Source organism: Macaca fascicularis, chromosome 11 (assembly GCF_037993035.2).
Source record: "Macaca fascicularis isolate 582-1 chromosome 11, T2T-MFA8v1.1".
Taxonomy (NCBI): domain Eukaryota; kingdom Metazoa; phylum Chordata; class Mammalia; order Primates; family Cercopithecidae; genus Macaca; species Macaca fascicularis.
The window spans coordinates 128,896,218-128,923,826 of NC_088385.1; the positions used below are offsets into that span (position 1 = coordinate 128,896,218).

The 27,609-nt window shown below is 57.0% G+C and overlaps 1 protein-coding gene and 1 long non-coding RNA gene across 4 annotated transcripts in view; one reads left to right on the forward strand and one right to left on the reverse strand.

Moving 5' to 3' along the window:
• Positions 1-409: 409 nt before the first annotated feature.
• Positions 410-1,886, reverse strand: LOC141408121 (uncharacterized). Its single transcript, XR_012420787.1, has 4 exons — positions 1,820-1,886; positions 1,572-1,725; positions 647-747; positions 410-547 (listed from the first exon to the last, which is right to left on the reverse strand). It is a non-coding gene; the product is annotated as an uncharacterized lncRNA (long non-coding RNA).
• Positions 1,887-2,462: 576 nt separating this feature from the next.
• The window catches only part of SETD1B (SET domain containing 1B, histone lysine methyltransferase), a 28,268-nt gene continuing 3,121 nt past the window's right edge, over positions 2,463-27,609 (forward strand). The window contains exons 1-16 of one of the 3 annotated variants that reach the window (XM_045366121.3): positions 2,463-2,673; positions 3,665-3,852; positions 4,060-4,158; positions 4,783-5,053; positions 7,118-7,230; positions 8,520-9,758; positions 12,914-13,738; positions 15,807-16,068; positions 16,144-16,478; positions 16,559-16,664; positions 17,827-18,321; positions 20,875-22,134; positions 23,520-23,686; positions 25,590-25,721; positions 25,805-25,924; positions 26,003-26,140. In XM_045366121.3, the coding sequence (XP_045222056.2) occupies positions 3,679-3,852; positions 4,060-4,158; positions 4,783-5,053; positions 7,118-7,230; positions 8,520-9,758; positions 12,914-13,738; positions 15,807-16,068; positions 16,144-16,478; positions 16,559-16,664; positions 17,827-18,321; positions 20,875-22,134; positions 23,520-23,686; positions 25,590-25,721; positions 25,805-25,924; positions 26,003-26,140 (5,736 nt within the window). In that variant the 5' untranslated portion in view covers positions 2,463-2,673; positions 3,665-3,678. Of the gene's footprint in view, positions 2,674-2,848; positions 2,921-2,950; positions 3,170-3,664; positions 3,853-4,059; positions 4,159-4,782; positions 5,054-7,117; positions 7,231-8,519; positions 9,759-12,913; positions 13,739-15,806; positions 16,069-16,143; positions 16,479-16,558; positions 16,665-17,826; positions 18,322-20,874; positions 22,135-23,519; positions 23,687-25,589; positions 25,722-25,804; positions 25,925-26,002; positions 26,141-27,609 lie in introns of those variants that run through there. The other 2 variants (XM_045366120.3, XM_045366119.3) reach the window with 2 other exon arrangements.

Below are 27,609 nucleotides of genomic sequence, written 5' to 3' on the forward strand. Positions count from 1 at the left end.
GCGCCGGGCTGCAGGCGGAGATGCTGCGTCATGGTGCCAACATGGACGCCGGCCTTTTGTCCTCCTTCGCGTTGCCAGCGCAGGCGCACCCCGGAGCTCCGAGAAGCCGGCTTCGGGGTGCGGAATCCTCACGATCGAAAGGGAAAGAGGGCCAAAGGCTGGGCGATGAGGCTCCCTCGTCTTTTAAGCCCCCCGTCTCCAAAGCACTTCAATTTCTTCTCCCCATCCAGGCTCAGACCTGGGAAGAGCGAGGGGGGCGAAGGCAGGCGGCTCCATGAGCCCCCGAGGGTCGCTGCGGAGCCCCTCTTCTCGCCCTTGGGGCAGAAGAGGCACAGGGGTCCGAAGAGCCCTCCGTGTCCCAACCCCCCTCCCACTGCCCGCTCCGGCTGCCAAATACAATGCTCCAGAATCCTCCTTCTCCCCTCAGCTCCCAAACACTCGCAGCCCTTGCTTGGCCTGCAAAAGGGTTTCCTCGAAGGGGCAAAAGGCACTTTTATTTTTCTTACTTACCCGCTCAGCCCGGTGCCATGGAGTCTAGAAGATCAAGCTGGGCGGTGGTTTTGGAGACGTTATTGTAAAAACATTTTGTTTTTTTTGATTTAGTTGGGAAATTTGGGAGTTATGGTGGTGTCTTTGTTCTTGTTACCTTTTTGTAAGTTACACCCTCACGTTCTGCTCCTTCCACTTCTGCAAACTTTCCAGGGTTGGGTAGGCAAAAAGGCAGCTTCGCTGAGGACTGTTACTGCTCTGGATATAGCAATGGTGTGATCGTCATTAAGAGACAAAAGGCGAAAATACACAGTCAAATCAAACAAAAGGCAAAAGACACACCAGCCGCCCAACCACCATAGAAAATACCCCCCACTTAACGTTGAACGTGTTTGCTGGAACCAGTTAGGACTTGTTTTCCAGTTTTAATCTAGTTTCCTGTGACGGCTTTAGTCTCTCGACACAAAGAGAAGGTCTTCCTTTCCCTCACCCACCAGCTCCCCCCAACCCCCAACCCCAAAGACGAGAAAAACAGGGCTGTTTTTCTTCAAATAGATCGATTTTCAAAGAAAGTGTACAAGCTACGGGGAAGAAAGCTGACTAGCATTTAGTGCTGTAAGCATTTTCAAAAGCATAAAGCTAGAACCTTAGCTTTATAAAAGCAAGATCGTCTCAAAGCATCTTAACTGGCTTATATTAGACAAGAGAGACAAAGACATACATGCAGATGAAGGTTCGGAAAATTAAGGACATCTCAGCAACATTAACATAAAAACTGTACTGCGTCAGGACAGAATGGATTGGGTACTTACAATGTAAAAGGTTTTTTAAAAACTAAGAGTAACAACTGCTCACAATTTTTTGTTGCTGCCATTTCGCTAGTCCTAAAGCTATATACATTTAAAACATTACCTTGTTAAAAAGAGAGAAGGAGTTAATAAGATGGCCAGGTTTAAGTGTTTAATAGAGGAAACTAGATATATTTAAAAATTTATTGTTCAGTCAAGAGAATACAGATTAAGACAGCTCCAAGCTCCCCCCACCCACCCAAAGAACAAAAAGGAAAAAAATATGTCATTTACTTAGGTTTTTTTGGAATTCAAAACTGTTAACTGCTGACATGAATGGTGTGCTATGACCTAGTTATACAAGACAAAGATGGATTCCAAGTCATAAGGAAAAATCCAGATCTTTTTAAAAAGTCTTCTCCAGTCTTCCAACTGTGAGTCCTTGGGCCTGTTGACAAATGTTAAACACACTGAGACGTCCTGAACTGGATGGTAGAGTCAAAGGAAAAACATTCCCCATTTGCAACAAAGGAAAAACCCACTTGGCCATTTAATTCCATTGCAGAAAAATGGCTTCCCTCATCTGTTGGCCTCTCCTTCGTGTCTGATGAAGGATGTTTTGAGATCAGCGTCTAATAACTCAAGCCCTATAGAAGCCGCGCGCTGATTGGCTGACGCGCCCTGCCGCCCTGCTCCAGCCAATTACCTACCCACGGCCAAATTACAAACCCCGAAAAGAGCCCCAATATGAGCTACACCAGCTCCGAGCCCCGGCGAGGCGGCTCCTGCGCCTCGGCCGCCAGAGAGAAGCGGCAGAGGGGGCTGCAAACGCGTCCTCGCGAAGCCCGGGAGCCTCGGAGTTGAACTCACAAAATGGAAGCCGCGCGCTGATTGGCCGCCGCCACTCCCGGACCTTTAATAAAGAAAGGGGAAGGAAAAGATAAATGCAAAAAAGGGGGACTCTCTCCTCCGCGGGTGGCTGGAGGAAGGGGGGGAAGCATGTGTTCAGGACAATTACAGGGCGATCCCCTCCAAAAATAAAAACAGAAGAAGGCTTCTATCGCCCAGGTCCAGGCGAGGGCTACATCCTCCCAGGAATGCGAATGCTAACGTGGTGAACCCTGGTCTCCCCTCCCCAGCTCAGCTCCGGGGAGGGGGTCGCGGGCCGGAGGAGGAAGCTGGAGCGCAGATACCTCGATTGCAACTCCTCTGAGTCGACGCCGGCCTCCCCGCGCGGTTCCCAGCGTCCACACACACCCTCGGCCCCCTAGACCCCAGCCCTCTCCCCGGGTCCCCGCGCGCCCGCCTCCGGCCCGGGCAGTTTGGAAACAGTTTTGCAGGCCCGGGACGCACGCCGCGGCGGCCGCGGCTCGGAGGGTAGTCCCGGCCGCGGGAGGTAGAGCCCGGGGAGACCCCCTCCCCCGCCAGCCAAGACCCCCACCCCAGTCCCAGAAGAATAAATAAATTAAAAGGCCTTCCCCCGGGGAGGGGGAGGCAGTGTGGGAGCGCGCGAGTGAGGGGTGGGGGGCCGCTGGGGCCCGGGGCTTTGGCGGCGCAGCTGCCGCCGCCGGGAGAGTGCCTGGGGAAGCGGCGAGGAAGGAGAGGGGAGGAGGAAGAGGAGGAGGAGGAGGAAGAGGAGGAGGGTGAGCGCTCGGGTCGGGCTCCTTAGCGGTGTATTGTGGGATGTGCGGCTACTGGGAGCCGAGCCTCCGCCGCCAGCCGCCTCCCGGGCAGCAGCAGCAGCAGCGGCGGCGGCAGCAGCTCCGGGCCCGGCAGCCGCGGCGGCGGCGCCCCCCCTTCCCGGCCCCCGGTCTGGCCGCCCCGGCCTCGGCTCCCGCGGGGGACACCATGTACTGGCTGGCGGCGCAGGGAGGCCGGCGCCCGGCGGGGATGTAAGCGCGGCTCGGGGAGGGAGAGGCCGCGGCCGGCAGCCGGGCGGCCCGAGCCCCCGGCCCCGGCCCTGGCCCGAGCGGGCGGGCGGGCGGGCGGTGGCGGCGCCGCCGCCGCCGCCAGGCCCTGCCGCGAGCCCCGCGCCACAGCCGGGCCGAGCGAGCGGGCGAGCGCCACGCCGGGCGGCCGGGCGGGCACCATGGGCCGGAGCCCGCGTCCTCCGGGCGCCCCGGGCCCCGCCAGCCCGCCCCGGGGACCCCCGGGAGCCCCTCGCAGCCGCCCCGAGACGGTGGCCGAGCGGGCGGGCGCGTAATTCTCCCGGAAGGGTTATTCTCTCGCTCCATTCTTGTTTTGGGGGGAGCCAGCGAGACAGCTCCTTTCGGGGCGCGCTGGCAAGGTGGGAGGGGGTGGGGGCCGGCCGATTGGATTCTTTCGCGTGTGTGTAGAAGCGGCCGCCGCCGCCGCGGCGGAGACGACAACAACTTGCTGGTTTTCAGGTTGGGTTAACGGCATGGAGAACAGTCACCCCCCCCACCACCACCACCAGCAGCCCCCGCCGCAGCCCGGCCCTTCGGGCGAGAGGAGGAACCACCATTGGAGAAGTTACAAGTTGATGATTGACCCGGCTCTGAAAAAGGGGCATCATAAACTGTACCGCTACGATGGGCAGCATTTCAGCCTGGCGGTGAGTAGCCGGCGTGCCCCCCCAGCCGTGTCCCCCGCCGCGTCCGGGGGAGACGCGCCTAGCGGCCGGGGACCCCCCGCCCGACCCCCCGGCCAACTGTCAGACGGGGCCCCAGCCCTGGAGTTTGACAAGTGCCTGGAGAAAGGGGTCTGCCTCTGGGGAGGGCGACCAGCCCTCCCATCCCGGCCCCCCAATTTCTCCCTACAGATGTCCAGCAACCGCCCGGTGGAAATTGTCGAAGATCCCCGGGTCGTCGGGATCTGGACCAAAAACAAGGAGCTGGAGCTGTCGGTGCCCAAATTCAAAGTAGGACCCCTCCCCACTGCCCCGCCGTCCCTCCCCCACCTCCCCGAGTTCGAAAATAACGCCAGTCCTGACCGAGCCCGGCCGGATTCCCAGTTCCCGCCGTCCGGGGCCAGGGAAGTTTTGGCGGGGAGGGGTAGAGCGCTGGCGAGAGGGTGTCCCCTCTCAGCTACTGTAAACAAAATAACACTGGGTGAAACTGTAATCACGGCGTAGATACAGTGTCCTGCACGCCCCGCGGGGGGCTCCAGTCCGCCCGGGGGCTTGGCCCCGAGACTCTCCCCTCTCGCCAGCCCCCTAAAAGACAACTTCCTAAGCCCGAGGGGTCGCCCCTGACCCGGCAGCAGGAAGAGGAGGCCAGAATGGGGGGTGGGGAAAGAGAAACTGTTTCTTTTTCCCCTTTCCTTCCGAACCCAGAGGACTTCCACGTTCCAAACGATTTAATCCTCCGCTTCCCGGGCCCGCCCGCGTGCATTTTCCCCCCCCAAAAAATTTTTTTTTTTTTAGTTTTTTTTACCCTTTATTGTTTTCAACGGGCGGGCGAGTTGCGGGGGGCGGGGGGGAATGTTGTGTTTTCCCTTAGGTTTAAACGTTCTCCAAACTCCCTTCCCCCTCGGCCCCTGCCAGATCGATGAGTTCTACGTGGGCCCGGTGCCTCCGAAGCAGGTGACATTTGCCAAGCTGAATGATAACATCCGCGAAAACTTCCTGAGGGACATGTGCAAGAAGTATGGGGAGGTGGAGGAGGTGGAGATTTTGTACAACCCGAAGACCAAGAAGCACCTGGGCATCGCCAAGGTGGTCTTTGCCACTGTCCGGGGAGCCAAGGATGCCGTTCAGCACTTGCACAGCACTTCCGTCATGGGCAATATTATCCACGTGGAGCTGGACACCAAAGGTGAGCCCGGCAGGGGAGGAGCGCGGGGAGACCTGTCAGCCCGACCCTTTCCCTCCCCGTCCCTCCTGCAGCGGGGGGAGGACCACCCCCACTCTTCCTTGGAATCCCCCCCGCGACGCCCCACAACCTGATTTATTTTCTTAGCCCCCTCCTGAGGGTAGAGTCGCGTGGAGCTAAATGTGTTGTCTGTTGCTAGGAGACAGTCTGTAATTTACCAACTGTGCAGGTCCTTGGCCACCGCACCCCTAGGGACCACCCAGAGGCTTCCCCACCGCTGACACCCCCGCAGGCCCCCTCTCTGAGCCCTGGTGGCCTGGGTTTAGACAGTCCCCAGCGTTGCCTGTGTTAGGGGAAGAGGCAGAGTTTGTTTACTTGTGGGGGACTGAGGGAGTGCCACTAGGATGCCTTTAAATACATCGAGAGAAGGTCTGGAAACTAAAAAGAGAGTCCTCTAAGGATCCAGGGTGTCCCCCGCTCCCTTGCCGCCCCTTCCCCCCTGGAAGTGGCAGCCAATCTGGGGCCGGGAGTGTTGTTTCATTGATAAGGTTCCCGATAGAGCCGCCAGGGAAGAGCAGAGCCGGGAAGAGCCGGGTGGGCGGCTCTGGGTGCTCAAGGGTTGACACTGTGTCTTTCCTCCTCTTTCTTAAAGAGACCGCAGCACCTCCCCTGCTCTGGAATCAGCTGGGTGCTCTCTGGAGCTGGCTGGGGAGGCCATACCTTTCACCCTGTGGGTCTTTGGAGGCCCCTGCAGGACCAAGGGGCTTGTAGGACTCCAGGGCATTCCCCAAAGTGTGCCTGAGGCCTCTTTAGGGCAGCCCCCATCAATAAAAGAAGGTGCTGAGTGCTTTGAGGGCCAACCAGCTAAGTGGGGAGATGCCATTCAGTCCCTAGCCCACCCGGGTCCCCTGGGAAACCCTGCTTGGGAGGGCAAAAGTGCAGCTTCCAGGAATTTTGTGAGCATGGGGTTCAGGGGCAACTGGGACACACCAAACCCAAGGCAGGAAAATCAGAACTTTTCTTTTTTTGCGTTTAATGATTAAAATGTATTGACCCAGCTGTAAGCCGGTGCCGGGGGTGGTGATGATTATTCCACGCACACTTGCCGAGCCTGTGCCTGGTTCTGTTTCTCCTCTCAGGGCACAGCCCTCTTTTTTGTCCAGTCCACAGTCCCTCCCGCCTCTTTCCCTAGCTTCTCAGTCTCTGGGGTTGGGGGGCAGTGAGGACCTTGGGTGGTTGCAGCATGATTTCTTCCTGATAATCGAATTGAATGTGGCACCCCCTTCCCTATCACGTGCCCACATTTTAAGGAGCAGCCAGGTCTCAACAAAATTTCATTTTTGCAAAACAAACAAACAAAAAACACAGAAGCCCTCAGAGACTGCCAACTAAGTTTGTATTTCAAGAAAGAGACCAGTAAAGTGTAGCTCCAGGAACGTGTCTTTTTTGCATATGTAAGCAGCTGCCTCTGAGGCTCTATAAATATCAATAACCCCCGGGCCCTGGTCTATAAAAGCCTCCTTCTGCTGAGGGGTGGAGGGTTCAAGCCCAAGGTAGTCCCCAGGCCACCCTGGGGCCCTCAGCCTGGTCAGGGCCTGTGGAGTTCACAGTAATGTGCTACTAGAGTGTGCTGCAAACTCTGCTGCCCACCTGGCCCCAGATATTTAACAAACTGGGCTTCCCCTCCTCTCACTGCAAACCCCTGGGTATTGAGCAGAAAGGGGAAGATGTGGCTCTTTGGGCACCATGGCCCAGGTAATGCAGGGGTTGGGGGGCTTGGTGTCGCGGGTGGCAGTTCTGGGTTTGGCTTTGGGGGAGTCTCAGCCCCAGGAGGCATTAGCTTCTGGATCTTAGGATCAGAAAAATGGTGCAGCTCAGCAGCTTTCTTAAAGAGGTGGGAACCCTGAGTGAGGTGCAGAGGGGTGGGAACTCAGGGCCACACAGCCTCCCTAGGACTGGGGTCCGGGGCACAAGGGACCCACCGGGGTGCCACACAGGTTGGAATCCCTGTGGGGGCTCCTCTATCCTGGAACCTCACTGAGTCCCCTCTTTCCTGCTCATCCACAGGGGAAACCCGAATGCGGTTCTATGAACTGTTGGTCACTGGCCGATATACCCCCCAGACTCTGCCAGTGGGCGAGCTGGACGCTGTCTCTCCAATCGTGAATGAGACCCTGCAGGTGGGTTTATGGCCGTCAGTCTGCCCCATCGCCAGCTCTTCGATGTGCCCCCCTCCTCTGGAAAGCCTCACCAACTCTCTGATAGGACCCCCAGCCTACCCCTACCTCACTGTCTCCAGCTTTGGAGACCAAGGCCTAGGAGGGTGTGAAACCCAGCCACACCCCCCACAATTGGGAGCAGGGCCTAGAGCCCCATTTTCCCAAGCTCTCCTGCAGTGGGGCTCTGAGGGATTGGTTCTGTTTCCTGTGGCTTCTCCCCTCCCAGCACAGGCTGTGATTCCCACAGACCCAGAGCCTGCCCGGGCCCGCTTTTCCACGTTGATGCCAAACATTGCTGTTTCTTAGTGGGTCCTTAGTGTCTGGTGTCCTGGGCATGCCACTACCCCTAAACCCAGAAACCAGAGTTCATGCCCTGCCTTCCGGAGCAAGACTGACTCCTTCCAGACCACTGCCTCCCAGGACCCAGGGACGGTTCTCGCATGGGGCGAGTCTCATGCCAGCTCCTCTCTGGCATCAAGCTGACTAGCTGCCACTGGCCTGTTTATCACTTTATTTTTATTTTATTTACTTTTTTGAGACGGAGTCTCGCTCTGTCCCCAGGCTGGAGTGCAGTGGCATGATCTTGGCTCACTGCAACCTTTGCCCCCGGGGCTCAAGTGATTCTCTTGCCTCAGCCTCTTGAGTAGCTGGGATTACAGGCACCCACCACCACACCTGGCTAATTTTTGTATTTTTGGTTAGTAGAGATGGGGTTTCACCATGTTGACCCAGGCTGGTCTTGAACTCCTGACCTCAAGTGATCCACCCGCCTCGGCTTCCCAAAGTGCTGGGATTACAGGCATGAGCCACCGTGCCTGGCCTCTGTTTATCACTTTAAATCCTAAAACACTGGGTGGCTAGGAGGATAAAGCCCTTGGCCATCCTCTTGTGCACAAGATTTTAGTTCTTGGTCATAATCCTGCCTGGAAAGTCTTTGATTTCTGACAGCCTGAGGCAAAAAGAAAATCCCAGCCTAAACCAAGATGTTATGGTCTTCTCTTTTCTCTGTCTCCTCTGGGATTAGGAAAAAGCCTCAAGGTTCCCTGAACATATTTCGCTACCCCTAAGATTAGAGAAAAAGTTAGTACCATCATGACACTCCTTCTCAATCTCCCCTTCTTCCATTCCTTATGCTGCAGTTCTAGAGCAGTTGGGCTCTGAGCTCCCCGGCAGCCAGAGTGAGAAGGGAAAACAGCCCTGTTCCATTGCACGTTTTCCCCCAGTGGTCTCACATCTCTGTTTCTCCTTAGCTGTCAGATGCCCTGAAGCGCCTCAAGGATGGAGGCCTATCTGCAGGCTGTGGCTCCGGCTCCTCCTCTGTCACCCCCAATAGTGGTGGGACACCCTTCTCCCAGGACACAGCTTACTCCAGCTGCCGCCTGGACACACCCAACTCCTATGGACAGGGCACCCCGCTCACACCGCGCCTGGGCACCCCTTTCTCACAGGACTCTAGCTACTCCAGCCGCCAGCCCACACCCTCATACCTCTTCAGCCAGGACCCGGCAGTCACCTTCAAGGCCCGGCGCCATGAGAGCAAGTTCACCGACGCCTACAACCGCCGCCATGAACATCATTATGTCCACAATTCTCCCGCGGTCACTGCGGTGGCTGGGGCCACAGCCGCCTTCCGGGGTTCCTCAGACCTCCCGTTCGGAGCAGTCAGCGGCACTGGGGGCAGCAGTGGCCCCCCCTTCAAGGCCCAACCACAGGAATCGGCCACATTTGCCCACACTCCACCACCCGCCCAGGCAACCTCTGCTCCTGGATTCAAGTCTGCTTTCTCTCCATATCAGACCCCAGTGGCCCACTTCCCTCCACCCCCAGAAGAGCCCACAGCCACAGCCACAGCCACCTTTGGGGCCCGCGACAGCGGGGAGTTCCGGAGGGCACCGGCGCCCCCACCCCTGCCACCTGCTGAGCCTCTGGCCAAGGAGAGGCCAGGCACGCCACCGGGCCCTCCGCCCCCCGACACCAACAGCATGGAGCTGGGGGGCCGGCCCACCTTCGGCTGGAGTCCTGAGCCCTGTGACAGCCCCGGCACGCCCACGCTGGAGTCATCCCCTGCAGGGCCAGAGAAGCCCCACGACAGCCTGGACTCGCGCATTGAGATGCTGCTGAAGGAGCAGCGCACCAAGCTGCTCTTCCTGCGGGAGCCAGACTCCGACACTGAGCTGCAGATGGAGGGCAGCCCCATCTCCTCCTCCTCCTCCCAGCTCTCCCCACTGGCCCCCTTTGGCACCAACTCCCAGCCAGGCTTCCGAGGCCCCACGCCCCCCTCCTCACGCCCCTCCAGCACCGGCCTGGAGGACATCAGCCCAACACCCCTGCCAGACTCCGATGAGGACGAGGAGCTCGACTTGGGCCTTGGGCCTCGGCCTCCACCCGAGCCAGGCCCCCCGGACCCTGCTGGGCTTCTGGGCCAGACAGCTGAGGTGGCCTTGGACCTGGTTGGAGACAGAACGCCGACCTCAGAGAAGATGGATGAGGTACCACCGTGTCTGTCCATCTGTCTGGGACTGGTTTTGTCTATCTTGTATGACCCTTTCCCCCCTCAAGCATTTAGCATGACTAGCTAAGATGCAGAAGCAATGGGGCTAGGAAAGCCAATATAACAGGTGGAACTTAGAGAATAAAAAGGGGATGCAAAAAACACCAAGGGCTGTGATTGAGCAATTGGTTTGGCAGTGAGCTCCCTAGCAGCCATGGAGAGAAGGAAAGCATGGCCTAGTTCTGATGCTCTCCTTGTTAGGTAAGAAGTCAGCTTCTCCTAGGGATAAATTCTGGCCTGAGCCTCTTTGGTAGGAGTTTGCTGAGGTTTCAGAGAGTATGAGCTGTGGGGATGGCTCTTGGTCCCCTTGTCTGTTGCATGACTTGGGAACAATCAGGGAGAGTCTTGGCAGGCAGAGGGGAGGAGAGAAATTGGCCAGAGTACTGTGCTGACCTAAGTGGGGTGAAGCCCCGGAGCACTGTCTCCTAGAGTCTGGTGCCCTTTGAGGAGGGAGAAACCATGGCAGACAGGGAGGGTGCTGAAGTTTCCCTCCTTCTCCCACTGGCTCCAGGGAGGAAGGAGTTAAGAGCTAACTTGGGGTGGGGGTGGGGCGCCATTTTGCGAGAAACAGGCAAAGTTGACCATCCCCCACCCTCTCCTCAGGTCTTGGGGTCTCACTGCCTAAACCGCCAGCCTTAGGTAGTCCCGTCCAGGGATTGGGTTGGGGTGAAGGTGCCACGTGCCACGTTCCCTTGGGAGGGTGCTGGGTCATCCTCCTTGCTCCACTCCTCCTCGGTCCAGTCACCTGCTTTGGAGCCGCAGCCCCGGTGGGCATGGGCAGCCAGGGGCTTAGACAGAGCTCTGTGTCCCTGTGGGCGGAGGGGAGGAGGACTGCCCCCTTCTTGGGCCCTTTGATTAGGCGGGTCTGGCTGCCTCAGGGAGGAACGAGAGGAACTTGGCTTGCCTGGGAGGGTGCCGCAGGTGGCTGGGGCTCCAGGGGGCCTCCAGGCAGTTCTGGGGAAGTGGTTTCTGGCATCAAGGGGTCCAGGCAGGGGGCCTTGGCAGGGGGCGTTGACAGGTGTGCAGCTGTAGGGGGGCCGCCGGCCCTGGCACCCTCCTTCTCCGCTCCGTCCAGGCTGCCTGGGGTGAGGAGTGTTTACCATGCTGACCATGGTCCAGGGCTGAGAGGCCTGGAGTGGCTGGAGCGAAAGGCACTCAGAGGCCCCGGGAGCGGGGGTCTGGGACTGCCCGGCCACCAGCGGAGGCAGCCGCCGAGTCCTGGGAAGCTTCAGGCCGGCCCGCGAGCGCCCCCTGCTGGCACCGGAGACTAGTACCTGGGCTTCCTGCGGCTGAGCGCAGTGCGAGGAGCTGGACCCTGTCCCAGCCTAGGCTGAGGTTGAGGTGGGAGAGCGGCGCAGGCGGGGCCAGTCGGGGGTGCAGGGGGAGCTTTTCTACTAAACAGTGGCTGGTAGTTAAAAGTTCAGGCTCAAGTCCTTGAGTCCCGCTAAGCCACCTACTGGTTATGTGACCCTGGGGAAGGCACTTTGCCCTTCTGAGTCTCAGTTTCGTCATCTGCCAAATGGGCCTCTGAGAGTCCCTGCAGCACAGGGCCTCAGCTTAAGTGAGGTGCCGCACGGGATGCTCCAGGCACCGCCGGGCCTGCTGGGCTCCCGGTGCTCAGCAAATTCCTGCCACTTCTCACCCCGGGACTGCTGGGCGAAGGGAGGGGCAGGGCCGGCCAGGGCTGGAGCGCAGGATCCGCCTCCCTGTGATTGGCTGGCGGCGGTGGCGGCGGCGGCCCTGGTTAACCCTCTGCGTGCCGCGGCGCGCTGTGCTCGGCGCTGTCCAGGACTGATCTGGGGGGTGCTCTTTGAGGATCCACCTGAGCCCGCCTGTCTCTTCTTGATGTGCATGGAGATCCTGAGAAGCAGAATGTGTGCCTGCATATGTGTGTATGTGTGTGTGTGTGCACACAGAGGGGACCCAGTAAAGTCCAGAGCTTCCTGCCGCTGCCTGAGTTTTGGTAGTCCCCCTCCTCCTACTCCCGCACCTGCAGTTGCCCTCTGAGGCCTTCCTCACCTGTAGTCTGACCTCTGATCCTGCAATTTGTACACATTTCACCTCCACCCCCATTCCCCCTCACTGGGCAGGTCCCGGGCTCCAGCTCTTCTTCTGACTGGCTGTGCCTTGGGCTCTGAGTGTGTTTACTGTCAAAGGGGGTCAGAGCAGAGACCCCACCCCCCCCACCCTGTGAGGTTATCTTTGGGATAAGAAATGAAACAGCCGTCTGCAGCGCTTAGCCCCACGCGGGCCCATACTGAGTGTGCAGTCACGAGACTAGGTGAAAGGAGTAATCAAGGAAAAATAAATAACAACATACTTCCTGTTTATGGGCCTTAGTGCTGCTAAATCCCCTGCTCCAATGTCACCTTTTCTGCCTGGCCGTCTGCTGTAGAGTGAGGTCAGCAGGCTCACCGAGAGCACAGGCCGTGGAACCACTTCCTGGTTCAAATCCCAGCTCCATCTCTTCTTGGCTGTGTGGCCTTGGGCAGGTTACTTAAATTCTCTGTGCCCCAGTTTCCTTGTGGGGCAAAAATAGAGTTGAAAATAGGGCTGTTCTGAGGTTTAGCTGAGTTAATAAATGTGGAGTGTTTAGAAAGGCCCTGGCACATAAGAGATGCTGTGGAAGTGGCAACTATTTCTGCATACAAGTTGCAACAGAATCTCTGAAATTGCAACAGTGTCATCCTCTGTGCCCCACCCCTCTCCTTGCCTTCTTTCTCTCCCTCACGTTTCGCATCTTCACCCTCATCATCCTTTGTCTCTTCCTGCTGGCTCTGCTCCCTGAGAGTAAGATGTTTGTCTGCCTCTTCATCTCTGTGTCCCCAGCACCTAGACCAGTGCCTGGCACACAGGTACTGAGCAAATGTTTGTTGAATTGGAATGAATGAATGAATTCTAGTGGTAACTCCACGTGGCAGGGACTGTGATGCCCATTTTGCAAATGAAGAAGCTGAGGCTTGGAGAGGCTGAATGGCTTGCGCTGGGTCACACAGCTGGGAGTGCCACTGATTGCTAGTCTTGAAGAGGGGACTCCGAGAGCCACTTGGCCTTCCAGACTCACCTTATTGTCTCTCCCTGCTCTCTCTGCAGGGCCAGCAGTCCTCAGGCGAGGACATGGAGATCTCGGATGACGAGATGCCCTCAGCCCCCATCACCAGCGCCGATTGCCCCAAGCCCATGGTGGTGACCCCAGGAGCGGCAGCCGTGGCAGCCCCTTCCGTGCTGGCCCCAACCCTGCCGCTGCCCCCACCACCCGGCTTCCCCCCGCTTCCCCCACCCCCACCACCACCCCCACCGCAGCCTGGCTTCCCCATGCCCCCACCGCTGCCCCCACCCCCACCCCCACCCCCTCCAGCCCACCCTGCTGTGACAGTGCCCCCACCACCCCTGCCAGCGCCACCTGGAGTCCCGCCCCCTCCCATCCTGCCACCACTGCCCCCCTTTCCGCCGGGCCTGTTCCCTGTGATGCAGGTGGACATGAGCCACGTGCTGGGTGGCCAGTGGGGTGGCATGCCCATGTCCTTCCAGATGCAAACGCAGGTGCTCAGTCGGCTGATGACGGGCCAGGGTGCCTGCCCCTACCCGCCCTTCATGGCCGCTGCAGCCGCTGCTGCCTCAGCTGGGCTCCAGTTCGTCAACCTGCCGCCCTACCGGGGCCCCTTCTCCCTGAGCAACTCCGGCCCAGGCCGTGGGCAGCACTGGCCACCACTGCCCAAATTTGACCCATCAGTGCCTCCACCAGGCTACATGCCGCGCCAGGAGGACCCGCACAAAGCCACGGTGGATGGCGTCCTGCTGGTGGTCCTCAAAGAGCTCAAGGCCATCATGAAGCGTGACCTGAATCGCAAGATGGTGGAAGTGGTGGCTTTCCGGGCCTTTGACGAGTGGTGGGACAAGAAGGAGCGGATGGCCAAGGTGGGTGGGTGGGTGTGGATGGGGGCAGGACCCCAGCTGGGCACCTCCTGTTTCCCTGAGACTGTTAACTGGAAACACTGCCATTGACCCCAGTATGGGAGCTGCAGTTCATGTGGCTACTTTCAAAGTTCCGCAAACTGTGCTCCGCTTTAGCAGGCGCTGGATGCATGTGGCTCTTTGAATTTAAATTAATGGTCAGGCATGGTGGCTTACACCTTTAATCCCAGCGCTTTGGGAGGCTGAGGTGGGGGGATTGCTTGAGCCTAGGAGTTCAAGACCAGCCTAGGCAGTATAGCAAGAGCCCATCTCTAAAAATAAATGTGTAAATTAATTTAATTAATTAATTTAAAAAGAGTAAAATTAAAACTCCTCCTTTGTCCCGCCACATTTCAAGTGCTCAGGAGCCACAGGTGCCTAGTGGCCGCACACCTGGTGCAGGCTGTCCCCACCATCGCAGACAGCTCACAGCTGCGACGCCCTTTGAACTTGACTCCCCTCACCTCCCCTCATGCCGCCTTTTACACGGAGCCCTGCCTTGGCTTGGACCACTTTTTTCCTTTTTTTTTTTTTTTTGAGACGGTCTCGCTGTGTCATCCAGGCCGGAGTGTAGTGGTGCAATCATAGCTCACTGCACCCTCAACCTCCCTGTGCTCAAGGGATCCTCCCACCTCAGCCTCAAGTAGCTGGGACTACAAGCATGCGCCACTGCACCCAGCTAATTTTTGTGTTTTTCTGTAGAGACAGACTTTCACCATGTTGCCCGGCTTGGTTTTGAACTCCTAGGCTCAAGTGATCCTCTGCCTTTTGGGCTGGGATTATATGTGTCAGCCACTGCTCCTGGCCTACTTACTATTTTCTTTTTTTTTTTTTTGGAGATGGAGTCTCACTGTGTCACCCTGGCTGGAGTGCAATGGCGTGATCTCAGCTCTCTGCAGCCTCCACCTCCTGGGTTCAAGCAATTCTCCTGCCTCAGTGTCCTGAGTAGCTGGGACTATAGGCACCCACCACCATGTCTGGCTAGTTTTTGTATTTTTAGTAAAGACGGGCTTTCACCATGTTGGCCAGGCTGGTCTCGAACTCCTGACCTCAAGTTATCCACGTGCTTCAGCCTACCAAAGTGCTGGGATTACAGGTGTGAGCCACCGCGCCTGGCTTCTTTTTTTCTTTTTAACATATTATTTACCTATTTGTAATCTTACAAATAATCTAAAATGACTTCCTTTCTCCATAAGAGAGAACTTTTTCTTGAGTACTTTAAACTTCCCTCAATCACTACACTCCACACCATTCCCCCTGCTCCCCTCCCCCAAAGGGCTGACCATGGTTATGAGTTTGAGTGTCCCCTGGAGCCGGCTTTGGGAAATGCTTGCTCTCTGCCACACAGGTAAGCGACCCCATGTCAGAGCCTGTTTGTCATCGTATAACTGGGTAGTAAAATTAGAATGAACCGTCTGAAGTCACTGATACACAGCTCTTTATGGTTCAACCAATTTATACTGACCCTACAGTAACAGCTAATAGCTATTCCATTGACAATTTGAATAAAAAGAGCCACCAGACCTCATGTGCCCTGCACCTTGCAAAGCTCTTCATGTGGCTCGTTTTGTTAATTCTCACAGCATCCCTTTGAAGGCAGAGCGTTTCAGAACCGCAGGGGCAACCCCTTAGGGAGCAGTGACATAAAGCCAGCGGGTCCTGTTTTTAATACACGGGAAGAGAGAGTGGGGATAGTGTAAATCTTACCTTGTGAAGGTGGTGGTGCAGCTGTGGCACAGATGTTTCCCTATGGTGTCGTTTTTGGATTGTCTGCAAAGTACAAAGGCCACTGTTGTAAGGAAGGCAGCTGCATTAGTCCTATTTTACAGGGGAGGACATTGAGGATCTGTGAGGTAGAGCGGTGCTCTGGAGCCTCCTGGGTAACGGCATAGTGTGGCCAGGCGTGTAGGGAATGAGGACGCAGTTACCTGTGGTGGCTGTTACTGCCGAGCGGAAGGTAGCCCTGGGAGGGCTCCCTGCAAGGTTTGCTAGTGCCAGAAGCGGTAACGGGCCCCTCCTATCTCCACCCCAGGCCTCACTGACCCCGGTGAAGTCCGGCGAGCACAAGGACGAGGACAGGCCGAAGCCCAAGGACCGCATCGCCTCATGCCTGTTGGAGTCATGGGGCAAGGGTGAGGGCCTGGGCTACGAGGGCCTGGGCCTGGGCATTGGGCTGCGTGGGGCCATTCGCCTGCCCTCCTTCAAGGTTAAGAGGAAGGAGCCACCAGACACCACCTCATCTGGCGACCAGAAGCGGCTGCGGCCCTCGACCTCTGTGGATGAGGAAGATGAAGGTTGGTGCTCTGGGTGTTGGGGTCCCCTTCTTCTGCATCCCCCCAGCCCAGCTCTGACTCCCTCCTTCCCTGCAGAGTCCGAGCGAGAGCGAGACCGGGACATGGCAGACACCCCCTGTGAGCTCGCCAAGCGGGACCCCAAGGGCGTGGGTGTGCGGCGGCGGCCGGCGCGGCCTCTGGAGCTGGACAGTGGCGGGGAGGAGGACGAGAAGGAGTCCTTGTCGGCGTCGTCCTCCTCATCGGCGTCATCATCCTCGGGGTCCTCAACCACCTCACCCTCGTCTTCGGCCTCCGACAAGGAGGAAGAACAGGAGAGCACCGAGGAGGAGGAGGAGGAGGCAGAGGAGGAGGAGGAGGAAGGCCCCAGGAGCCAGCTCTCCTCCTCCTCAACCTCATCCACATCAGATAAGGTACCTAACAGGCCAGGAAGCCTCAGGGGGCTGGGCCAGGCCCTTCGGCTCACCTGTCCCCACCCTTCCCTCTCCCCCAGGATGACGACGATGATGACAGTGATGACCGGGACGAGTCTGAGAACGATGACGAAGACACAGCCCTGTCAGAGGCGAGTGAGAAGGATGAAGGGGACTCGGATGAAGGTGAGCAGGGAGGCCGCAGCTGTCTGGCCCTCCTGGGGTCCCTCTTTCCCCAGGGCAGAGCCTGAGGAATTGTCAGAAATACTTTTGAGCCAAAATGTTGTGCTTTTGAGACGTTACCTTGTTAAAACACACACATAGGGTGGCGTATGGTTCCATCTTCAGGGAGTGTCCTGAACAGAATGGCATGTCCATAGAGACAGAAAGCAGGTCTGTGCTCCTTAGGGCTAGAGAGCCTGGCGTTCAGCGGGGCTTGCTCAGCCTGCGTGACTTCCTTTTCAGCTGATGAAAATACTTAGGAACCAGATGTACTAAATGCTGCTGGAATTATCACTTTAAAACGAGCAGTTGGCCAGGCGAAGTGGCTCACACCTGTAATCCCAGCACTTTGGGAGGCCTAGGCTGGTGGATCACCTGAGGGTAGGAGTTCAAGACCAGCCTGGCCAACATGGCGAAACCCCGTCTCTACTAAAAATACAAAAATTAGCCAGGCGTGGTGGCGGGCGCCTGTAGTCCCAGCTACTGGGGAGGCTGAGGCAGGAGAATGGCATGAACCTGGGAGGCGGAGCTTGCAGTGAGCCGAGATTGCGCCACTGCACTCCAGCCTGGGCGACAGAGCGAGACTCCGTCTCAAAAAAACCAAAAAACAACAACAAAAAAAACCGAGCAGTTTTCTGTTATGTTAATTTTACCTCAATTTTTAAAAGTGACTACTGGTGGCTGGGTGTGGTGGTTCACTCCTGTAATCCCAGCACTTTGGGAGCCGAGGCAAATGGATCATCTGAGCTCAGGAGTTTGAGACCAGCCTGGCCAACATGGTGAAACACCGTCTCTACTAAAAGTACAAATTAGCCGGGCGTGGTGGCGCATGCCTGTAATCCCAGCTACTTGGGAGGCTGAGGCAGGAGAATCACTTGAACACAGAAAGTGGAGGTTACAGTGAGCTGAGATCGTGCCACTGCACTCTAGCCTGGGCAACAAGAGTAAAACTCCATCTCAAAAAAAAACAAAAACAAAAAACTACTAGCGAATACACTCCCCACACACATATCTGAGGGTCATGTTCAACCTGGGTGCCGCCAGTTTGAGGCCATTGGTGAGGGGTCTGGGTGGGGCAGGGGCACAGTGGGTCCTCAGCAGCCCCTCCTCTGTGTCCCCCATCTAGAGGAGACAGTGAGCATTGTAACCTCCAAGGCTGAAGCCACGTCATCCAGCGAGAGTTCCGAGTCTTCTGAGTTTGAGTCAAGCTCCGAGTCCTCACCCTCATCCTCAGAGGATGAAGAGGAGGTGGCGACCAGGGAAGAGGAGGAAGAAGAAGAGGAGGAGGCGGCGATGGTGGCAGAGGAAAGCATGGCTTCTGCAGGCCCTGAGGACTTTGAGCAGGACGGGGCGGAAGCTTCTCTGGCCCCGGGGGCACCAGCAGTGGACTCGTTGGGCATGGAAGAGGAGGCGGACATCAGGACTGAGGCTGCAGCCCCTGAGGAGCGGCCCCCCATGCTGGATGAGCCCCCCTTGCCTGTGGGTGTTGAAGAGCCAGTGGACTCCAGGGAGCCCCCTGAGGAGCCAGGCCTGAGCCAGGAAGGGGCCATGTTGCTGTCTCCAGAGCCCCCTGCCAGGGAGGTGGAGGCCCGACCCCCATTGTCCCCTGAACGAGCTCCAGGTAACACTTGCAACCCCTTGGGAGGGTGGTGGGAGGGAGGCAGGAAGTCCTCACAGTCAGAATCAGCCCAGGCTTCCTTGGGTAGATCTCTGACCGTCCCCAGCCTCAGTTTCCCCTGTAAAATGAGATCAGTCAGTTGTGCCTCCCTTGAGCGAGATGAGGTGTTGGGTGCCAGCACGGAGCCTGGCACTGAGTACATCAACCCAAAGGGGAACCACTGCTATTTTTCAGTCCTCACTGCCAGTGTTTCCCTGGTGGCTTGGTCCTTGGACCATCATTCCCATGAGATGCTCCCCAAAAGGAGGATGGGTGTCCATGGTTACGTTAGTGACAGGTGGGTGCTGGGCCAGGTGAGGGCTGCGGGCGTCGCCCCCTCCAGCGTTGTGATGAAGCTGCACAGAGCACACGAGAGGCTCTAACTGCATGGCCAGTAGAACTTCACACGGTGATGGTGGCATTCTGGAGCTGTGCTGTCCAGCACTGTAGCCTTCAGACACAGTGTTGTTACCACACTCTTGAAACATGGCCAGTGGCACAGTGGAACTAAGTTTGTAATAGTGTTCAATTTATTTTGGCTTACATAGCTGCATGTGGTTAGCACCTACCTTTTTTTATGAGATGGAGTGTTGCTCTGTTGCCCAGGCTGGAGTGCAGTGGCGCCATCTCGGCTCACTGCAAGCTCCGCTTCCCAGGTTCATGCCATTCTCCTGCCTTAGCCTCCTGAGTAGCTGGGACTACAGGTACCCGCCACCACGCCCGGCTAATTTTTTGTATTTTTGGTAGAGACGGGGTTTCACGGTGTTGGCCAGGATGGTCTCGATCTCCTGACCTTGTGATCTGCCCGCCTCAGCCTCCCAAAATGCTGGGATTGCAGGCTTGAGCCACCGCGCCTGGCCTAGCACCTACCTTTAATAAGTCCCTCAGGAAAGGATTACAGCTGCTCCTGTTGTACATTGAACACATGGCTAGGGCCCACTGACATGCAGTTTTCAATCAAACATGGACAGGAAAGACCAGTGGGATGCTAAACCCACCTATATGGAGGGCGACCGCCTGCCTATCCATGGGTTCTGCAAGACGGACTACAAGCTTTGAGTATGTGCAGATTTTGGTATACCAGGGAGTGCTGGAACCAATTCCCTGTGTGTATTGAGGGACGACTGTGTTTTGTTTTGTTTATTCCACCATTAACCACAGTCTTTGAGCATTGACTCAATATTAAGCCTCCATTGTGTCCCTGCTATTATTTTGAGCAGTAGCAATACAACAGTGGACCAAACAGACAAAAATATCTGCTCCCATGGAGCAGGGGAACAGATGACAACAGATCAATTAGAAAATTAAAAACAGGTGGCAGGCTCTTGTAATCCCAGCTACTTGGGAGGCTAAGGAAGAATTGCTTGAACCTGGGTGGCAGAGGTTGCAGTGACCCGAGATCATACCACACTGCACTCCAGCCTGGGCTATAGAGTGAGATTCTGTCTCAAAAAAAAAAAAAGAAAGGAAAAAAGAAAAAGAAATGGGCCTGGCACGGTGTCTCACACTTGTAATCCCAGCACTGTGGGAAGCCGAGGTGGGCAGATCAGCTGAGGTCAGGAGTTTGAGACCAGCCTGGCCAACATGACGAAACCCCGTCTGTACTAAAAATACAAAAAATTAGCAGGGCATTGTGGCACTGCCTGTAACCCCAGCGGCTCAGGAGGCTGAGGAAGAAGAATAGCTTGGACCTGGGAGGCAGAGGTAGCTTGCAGTGAGCCGAGATTGCTCTCCAGCCTGTGCAACAGAGTGAGACTCTGTCTCAAAAATAAAATAAAATAAAATAAAATGATATAAAAATATAAAATGAAAAAAATGTATTTTGTGGTCAGGCATGGTGACTCACATCTGTAATTCCAGCACTTTGGGAGGCCAAGGCTGGTGGATCACTTGAGACCAGGGGTTCAAGACCAGCCTAGGCAGCATAGTGAGAACCCATCCCCACAAAACATTTCAAAATTAGCTGGGTGTGGTGGCACATGCCTGTAGTCCCAGCTACTCAGGAGCCTTAGGCGGGAGGAGCCCTTGAGCCCTGGCGGTTTAGGCTACAACGACTAAACCATCATGCCACTGCATTCCACCCGTCTCAAAAATAAAAAGTAAATTAGTTAAAAAATTAAGAAATGTGTCCCGTGACAGTGGAGGTAAGTGCTAGGAAAAAAATCCTTGAAGGCTCTGACAAGTCCTGCAGAAAAGAGACTTGTTTAATTTTATTCAGTCATAGAGCAGATTTTCTTGGGCCACAGGGACTTCAGACTTTGTTCTGAAGACATAGTGTGAAAGGCTGGGATACGTGTCTCCTGCATCTGTGATTTAGCTACCAACATAGATAAAGGATATACTGTGTGCCTAACACTGGGTTGGGCGCTGAGCAGTCCTTGAGAGGTTTAGTTGGAGATGGACAGGTCCCGTGCTCAGACTCAGCTGTGAGCCAGCCAGGTATGGAGCACAGAATAAGGCACTGAGAGACGTTTGGATTGAATGGTAACTGTCTCGTGTTTGCTCACCTCTCTGCAGAGCATGACCTGCAAGTGGAGCCAGAGCCCCCTATGATGCTCCCCTTGCCCCTGCAACCACCATTGCCGCCCCCACGACCACCCCGGCCACCCAGCCCACCGCCGGAGCCCGAGACCACAGACGCCTCACATCCATCTGTCCCTCCGGAGCACCCTGCTGAAGACCACCCCCCACATACTCCAGGCCTCTGTGGCAGCCTGGCCAAGTCGCAGAGCACAGAGACGGTGCCAGCCACACCAGGCGGGGAGCCCCCGCTATCAGGGGGCAGCAGTGGCCTGTCCTTGAGCTCTCCGCAAGTGCCCGGCAGCCCCTTCTCCTACCCAGCCCCGTCCCCCGGCTTGAACAGTGGGGGCCTCCCTCGGACACCTGGCCGGGACTTCAGCTTCACACCCACCTTCTCCGAGCCCAGTGGGCCGTTGCTTCTGCCCGTCTGCCCCCTCCCCACTGGCCGACGTGATGAACGCTCCGGGCCCCTGGCTTCCCCGGTGCTCCTGGAGACGGGCCTGCCCCTCCCTCTGCCCCTGCCCTTGCCCTTGCCCTTGGCATTACCCGCTGTCTTGCGGGCCCAGGCTCGTACCCCCACCCCGCTGCCGCCCTTGCTGCCCGCCCCCCTGGCCTCTTGCCCACCCCCAATGAAGAGAAAGCCGGGCCGGCCCCGGCGATCCCCACCATCTATGCTCTCCTTGGATGGGCCCTTGGTCCGGCCACCAGCAGGGGCCGCCCTTGGAAGGGAACTCCTGCTCCTGCCGGGCCAGCCGCAGACCCCCGTCTTCCCCAGCACTCACGACCCCCGGACAGTGACCCTGGATTTCCGGAACGCGGGGATCCCAGCCCCTCCACCACCCCTTCCCCCCCAGCCACCCCCACCCCCACCTCCCCCACCTGTAGAGCCCACCAAGCTGCCCTTTAAGGAGCTAGACAACCAGTGGCCCTCCGAGGCCATCCCTCCAGGCCCCCGTGGGCGTGATGAGGTCACTGAGGAGTACATGGAGTTGGCCAAGAGTCGGGGGCCGTGGCGCCGGCCACCTAAGAAGCGCCATGAGGACCTGGTGCCACCTGCGGGCTCGCCCGAACTCTCGCCACCCCAGCCCCTCTTCCGGCCCCGCTCAGAGTTTGAGGAGATGACCATCCTGTATGACATCTGGAACGGTGGCATCGACGAGGAGGACATCCGCTTCCTATGTGTCACTTATGAGCGACTGCTGCAGCAGGACAATGGCATGGACTGGCTTAACGACACGCTCTGGGTCTACCATCCCTATATCCTGCCAGCATGTGGGGCTCTGCACCTTCTGGGATGCAGGAAGTCCCCACTCACCTCTCTAGGCCCCACCTCCCAGTCTGTAGCAGCCCACGGTGCCTGTGAAGGTGACAGCACGCACCACCGTCACTTCCCATGCCAGGCTCCAGAGTGAATCATCATTGGCACGTTTTAAGGACTCCTCTGCCAGGCCCATCTCACCCCCAGAGTTAGCAGGTCTCGGGGCCACATGTAACAGCAGTGCCGTGCAGCTTAACAGCACGCAAGGGCTGAGGGCTTCCTTGTCCCCTTCATAACCTCCCAGTAGCCTGGTGAGATAAGGGTATGATTCCCATTTTACTAAGGTTCAGAGAGGTTCAGTGACCTGTCCAAAGTCACACAGCTACAAGTGGCAGAGTTGAGATTTGAACCCAGGCAAACCTGGCTCTAGAGTCCAGGCTTTTCACCACCAGGCTTTCATAGAGGCTTGGTTGTTCGCATAGGTCTATGAGGCTAGACCCCTCGTTATCCCTGTTGTATTAGACTGATTTGTGAGCACTCAGTTTGCGTCAAGAGCTCTGCTCAATGCCGGGCACCATGGCTCACAGCTGTAATCCCAGCACTATGGGAGGCTGAGGCGAGTGGATCACTTGAGGCCGGAAGTTTGAGACCAGCCTGGCCAACGTGGCAAAACCCCATCTCTACTAAAAATACAAAAGTTAGCCGGGTGTGGTAGCACATGCCTATAATTCCAGCTACTCTGGAGGCTGAGGCAGGAGAATTGCTTGAACCCGGGAGGCATAGGTTGCAGTAAGCCAAGATCGCACCATTGCACTCCAGCCTGGGCGACAGAGCGAGACTCTGTCTCAAAAAACACAAAACTCTGCTAAGGACCATAAGCATATTTCATCACTTACAGAGGCATCACTGTCACCCCAATTCACAGATGGGAAACAGCAGAAAATGGTTAACACGCCCAGCACTTTGGGAGGCCAAGGTGGACGGATCACTTGGTCTCTGGAGGTCGAGGCCGGCCTGGGAAACGTAGCAAAACCCCATCACTACAAAAAAATCCAGAAATTAGCTGGCTGTGGTGGTGCATGCCTGTAGTCCCAGCTGCTCAGGAGGCTGAAGCTACAGTAAGCTGAGATTGCACCACTGCACTCGAGCCTGGGCAACAGGAGACCATGTCTCAAAAAAAAAAGACACCCAGAGCCATGCAACTAGGTATTGACCGTCAGCGGGGTTGGTCAGCGGGCAGCCGCGTGGAGGTGGCATGGGAGTGGGCAGTAGAACTGGACATCGCTGTCCCCGGAGGGTGGTCTGAGGATGGGCGGGACCAGTCTATGAAGGGACCAGGAGGGACTCTCTGAGAATGTCCATGTGGCCCTTGACCCACACCCACCCACCAGCCTCTCTTCAGCTAAGAAAAAGAAACGGGACGATGGCATTCGTGAGCACGTGACAGGCTGTGCCCGCAGCGAGGGCTTCTACACCATCGACAAGAAGGACAAGCTCAGATACCTCAACAGCAGCCGTGCCAGCACCGATGAGCCCCCTGCAGACACCCAGGTACTGCCAGGGCTCCTGGACACATCAGCTGGCTGGGCCATGGGGATCCAGGGCACTCGTGGAGGGGTGCCGGGCAGAGGGAGGAGTTGTGAGGCCAGAGGAGCTGGCACACAGTGTGCAAGTGGAAGGGGAGAGGCGGGTGGGCAGGGCCTAGGAGAAGGAAGGAATCTGCCTTAGTCCCATGGGCCCTGGAGTACCTCCCAAGGGTTTAATCAGGGATGTGACGGAGCTCTGTTTCCACAAGTTCATTCATTTTTTGTTTGTTTTTTGCTTGGCTCTTTTTGAGACAAAGCCTTGCTCTGTCACCCAGGCTGGAGTGCAGTGGCACGATCTCAGCTCACTGCAACCTCTGCCTCCTGGGTTCAAATGATTCTCCTGCCTCAGCCTCCCGAGTAGCTGGGATTACAGGTGCCGGTCACCAGGCCTGGCTAAATTTTTTGTATTTTTAGTAGAGATGGGAGTTCGCCATATTGGGCAGGTTGGTCTTGAACTCCTGACCTCAAGTAATCTGCCTGCCTTGGTCTCCCAAACTGCTGGGATTATAAGCACGAGCCACATCGCCTGGCCTCATTAATTCTTTTTTAATCTAGCAAATATCTATTGAGTACATGCTGCGTACCAGGCACTGTTCTGGGTCTATAGCAGTGAACAACACCAAATCTTTTTCCTCATGGAATTTAGTTATTTATTTTTATTTTTAAATTTAAAAAAATTGAGAAAACAGGAGAGGGGTTAGGGATTTCCAAGTCAAAGGGGAGTCAGAGGGTCAGACCCAAGCAAAGTGCGGGAAGGCGCCATGCGGATGCCAAAGAGACCACAGAAGTGAAAAAGCAACTTTCATAAGAAGTTAAAACCAGAGAGGGGCTCACTGACCCCAGCAGGCCTCCCTAGGACAGCAGCGGTGCAAAGGCCCTGAGGCAGCGGGGAGCTCCTTGGTGTGAGGAGGGGAAAGGAGAGGCCACTTGTGGTGTGAAAGACAGCTCAGGCCACTAGGGTGGGGGGGACTGTGGTAGTGAGTGACCTGTCTCCTGGGGTGACAGGCAGCAGAGGGAGGTTCTGAGAGGAGCTGGGGTGGTATGGAGCTGGCACAGAGGTCCTGAGGGCCGACTGTGTTCGGGTTGCTGCAGTTTCCAGACTGGATATGCGGACGTGCTGGATGTGAGGAGACATGGATGCCTGTGGAAGAATATGAGGAAGTGGGATGGACAGGACTGGGGCTGGCCTGGATACAGGAGACAGGGATGGGCCGGGGGTGACAGCCCAGGGTGTGGCTGGGGTGGGGGGTGCTGGGAAGCTGGACACTGGACCTGAGATGGGGAGGCTGATATGCTGTCACCACGGGGCAACTTGAGTTCTGCGGATTCTGAAAACACCCAGGCAGAGAGGTCTTGATGGGCATGTGGGTATGGCGGAACTTAGGATGGGGATCTGCAGCCTGGCGACCTAAGTGTGGGCATCGCCAGGAGAGAAGTGGTGACCTCACCTGGGAGGGCACATGTGGCAGAGGCCTGGGATGCTCCAAAGGTTAATGGGTGGGGTAGAGGCCAAGAGCAGGACGTGACACGAGGGTTTTGGAAGGATCCCCAATTTCGAATGCTTGGGGGTCGGAGGGGTCTGGGTGAGAGCCAAGCGGGGGGGTCAGGGTAGACAAAGCTTTGGGCTGAAATGGGGAAAAGACAGCGCCAGGCAAGGGTGAGTCTCGTTGTAAAGATAGGAGCGTGAGCACACTCAGATACTGATGGGATGGAGGGGGCAGGGAAGCAGTGACAATTAGGGACAGGCAGGTGTGGAGAAGCCCAGAGAAAGGAGCCCAGGATGCTGGGGATGACAGATCCAGAGCTTAGGGTGGGACAGCCGAGGACACGACCAGCCCTGCTGAGCCCCTGCACACCGTCCTCTGCAGGGCATGAGCATCCCAGCACAGCCCCATGCCTCCACCCGGGCAGGCTCGGAGCGACGTTCGGAGCAGCGTCGCCTGCTGTCCTCCTTCACTGGCAGCTGTGACAGCGACCTGCTCAAGTTCAACCAGCTCAAGGTGAGGCCGGGCTTCACCCAGATCCCGGGGTGGCAGCAGGACCTGAGACCGGGGCTCACCTCTCCCTGTCTTCCCTCCTGCAGTTCCGGAAGAAAAAGCTCAAGTTCTGCAAGAGCCACATTCATGACTGGGGCTTGTTCGCCATGGAGCCCATCGCGGCTGACGAGATGGTCATCGAGTACGTGGGCCAGAATATCCGTCAGGTAGGCACTGCCCGGCAGGGTGGGCATGGGGCCGGGCATGGGGCTGGCCCAGCCAGACTGACACCCTTTTGTGGTCAGGTGATCGCAGACATGCGGGAGAAGCGTTATGAGGACGAGGGCATCGGGAGCAGCTACATGTTCCGGGTAGACCACGACACCATCATCGACGCCACCAAATGCGGCAACTTCGCGCGCTTCATCAACCACAGCTGCAACGTGAGTGCCCAGCCGGGGGTGGCCCTGCCCCTGCCCCTGCCCCTGGCCCTGCTTCTGTGCCAGGAGGGCCGGAAGCCCCGGCACGGCAGTGCCATCAGCTTGGCCTCCTTTCCAAGCTCAGGTTGGTCAAAGGTTATAGAGAGAGGAGGACATGTGAGGTCTACCAGGAGCTCTACTCCTCTGAGCTTCAGTTTCTCATCTGTGGAATGGGCATAGTGAGACTTCTGTGGCATGTAGAGGACTCAAATAAGTGGTTGGTTCAGTTCATTGGTAATTACGGAGTTGTTTCTCCAACGTTAGCCTTTTCTCCCTGCCTTCATTGGTCGGGCTCAGCCCTGCTCGGGCCGAGCTGTCCACCAGCACTTTCTGCAGGGGGGAGGGGGAGGTGCACTACATGCATCTGTGCTGTGGGTTAGCCACATGTGTGGTGTTGAGCACTGGAAATGTGCCCAGTGCATCTGGGAACCTGAGTTTTAAATTTTGTTTCATTGTGATGAATTTAAACTTAATTAGCTTGTGACAACCGTATCGGGTGGTGCAGGCCTAGAGGGGAGGGACACTGATAACAGGGATCTGAGTGCTGAAGGATGAGCGCAGGAAGCTCCGAGCAGGAGGGAGGCATGTTCCGGGCTGGATGCCCCTGACTTTGGGCCCGAGTCTTGGCATCGCAGCTTCGTGAGTTGCTTGATGTCTCTGTGCCTTAGTTTCCTTGTCTGTAAAACAGGGACAGTAACAGTCACTCCTTGTAGGTTGTTAGGAGGGCCACATGGATGGGTCACTGCCTGTGGGTCCTTTGAGTCCTGGCCAAGTCGGTCCTCAGTGCCTGCTGGCTCTCTGTTGTGACTTGATCCTTGCCTGGGTGGTAGGGACTTTCCTGTGAATATCCAAGGAGATCTGAGGGGTGAGAGGGAATTGCCCAGGGGAAGCGGTGCTGGGGCAAGGGGAACTGTGTGTTCAAAGGCCCTGGGGCAGTGGGAAGAACACCTGTTTGAGAGACAGCAAGGGAGGCAGTGGGCATCGGGTAGGGTAAGAGGACCGGGTGGGCTGGGCTGTGGGTGGTCAAGCTGAGGAACTGTTTCTCTGAGAGCCATGGTCGCTGGAAGGTTGGCGCTATCGGGCGACAGGTTCTGCTGTCCCTTTGGAAGCATTTCCCTGGCTGCTGGGGCAGGAGTGGGTTTTTTCAGGGGTGAGAGTGGCTGAGGGGGCTGTAGCAGGTGGGTGAGCAGTAGTAAGGGCCTGAGCGTGGCTGGTGACCCCAGAAGTGGAGAGCGGTAGACACAACCAGGAGGTCCTTCTGGGACTGAACTCACCAGCCCTGGTGGGGGCCAGATCTGGACTGAAGAAGGCAGGGAGGCAGATGCTCTGGGGCCTGGGTGCGTGGTGCAGCAGCTCCCCAGAGCAGGAGCAGATCATGCTTTAGGTGTGAGCTTTCTAAGTCAAAGACGGTCCCGGGGCTGCCACCAGCAGAC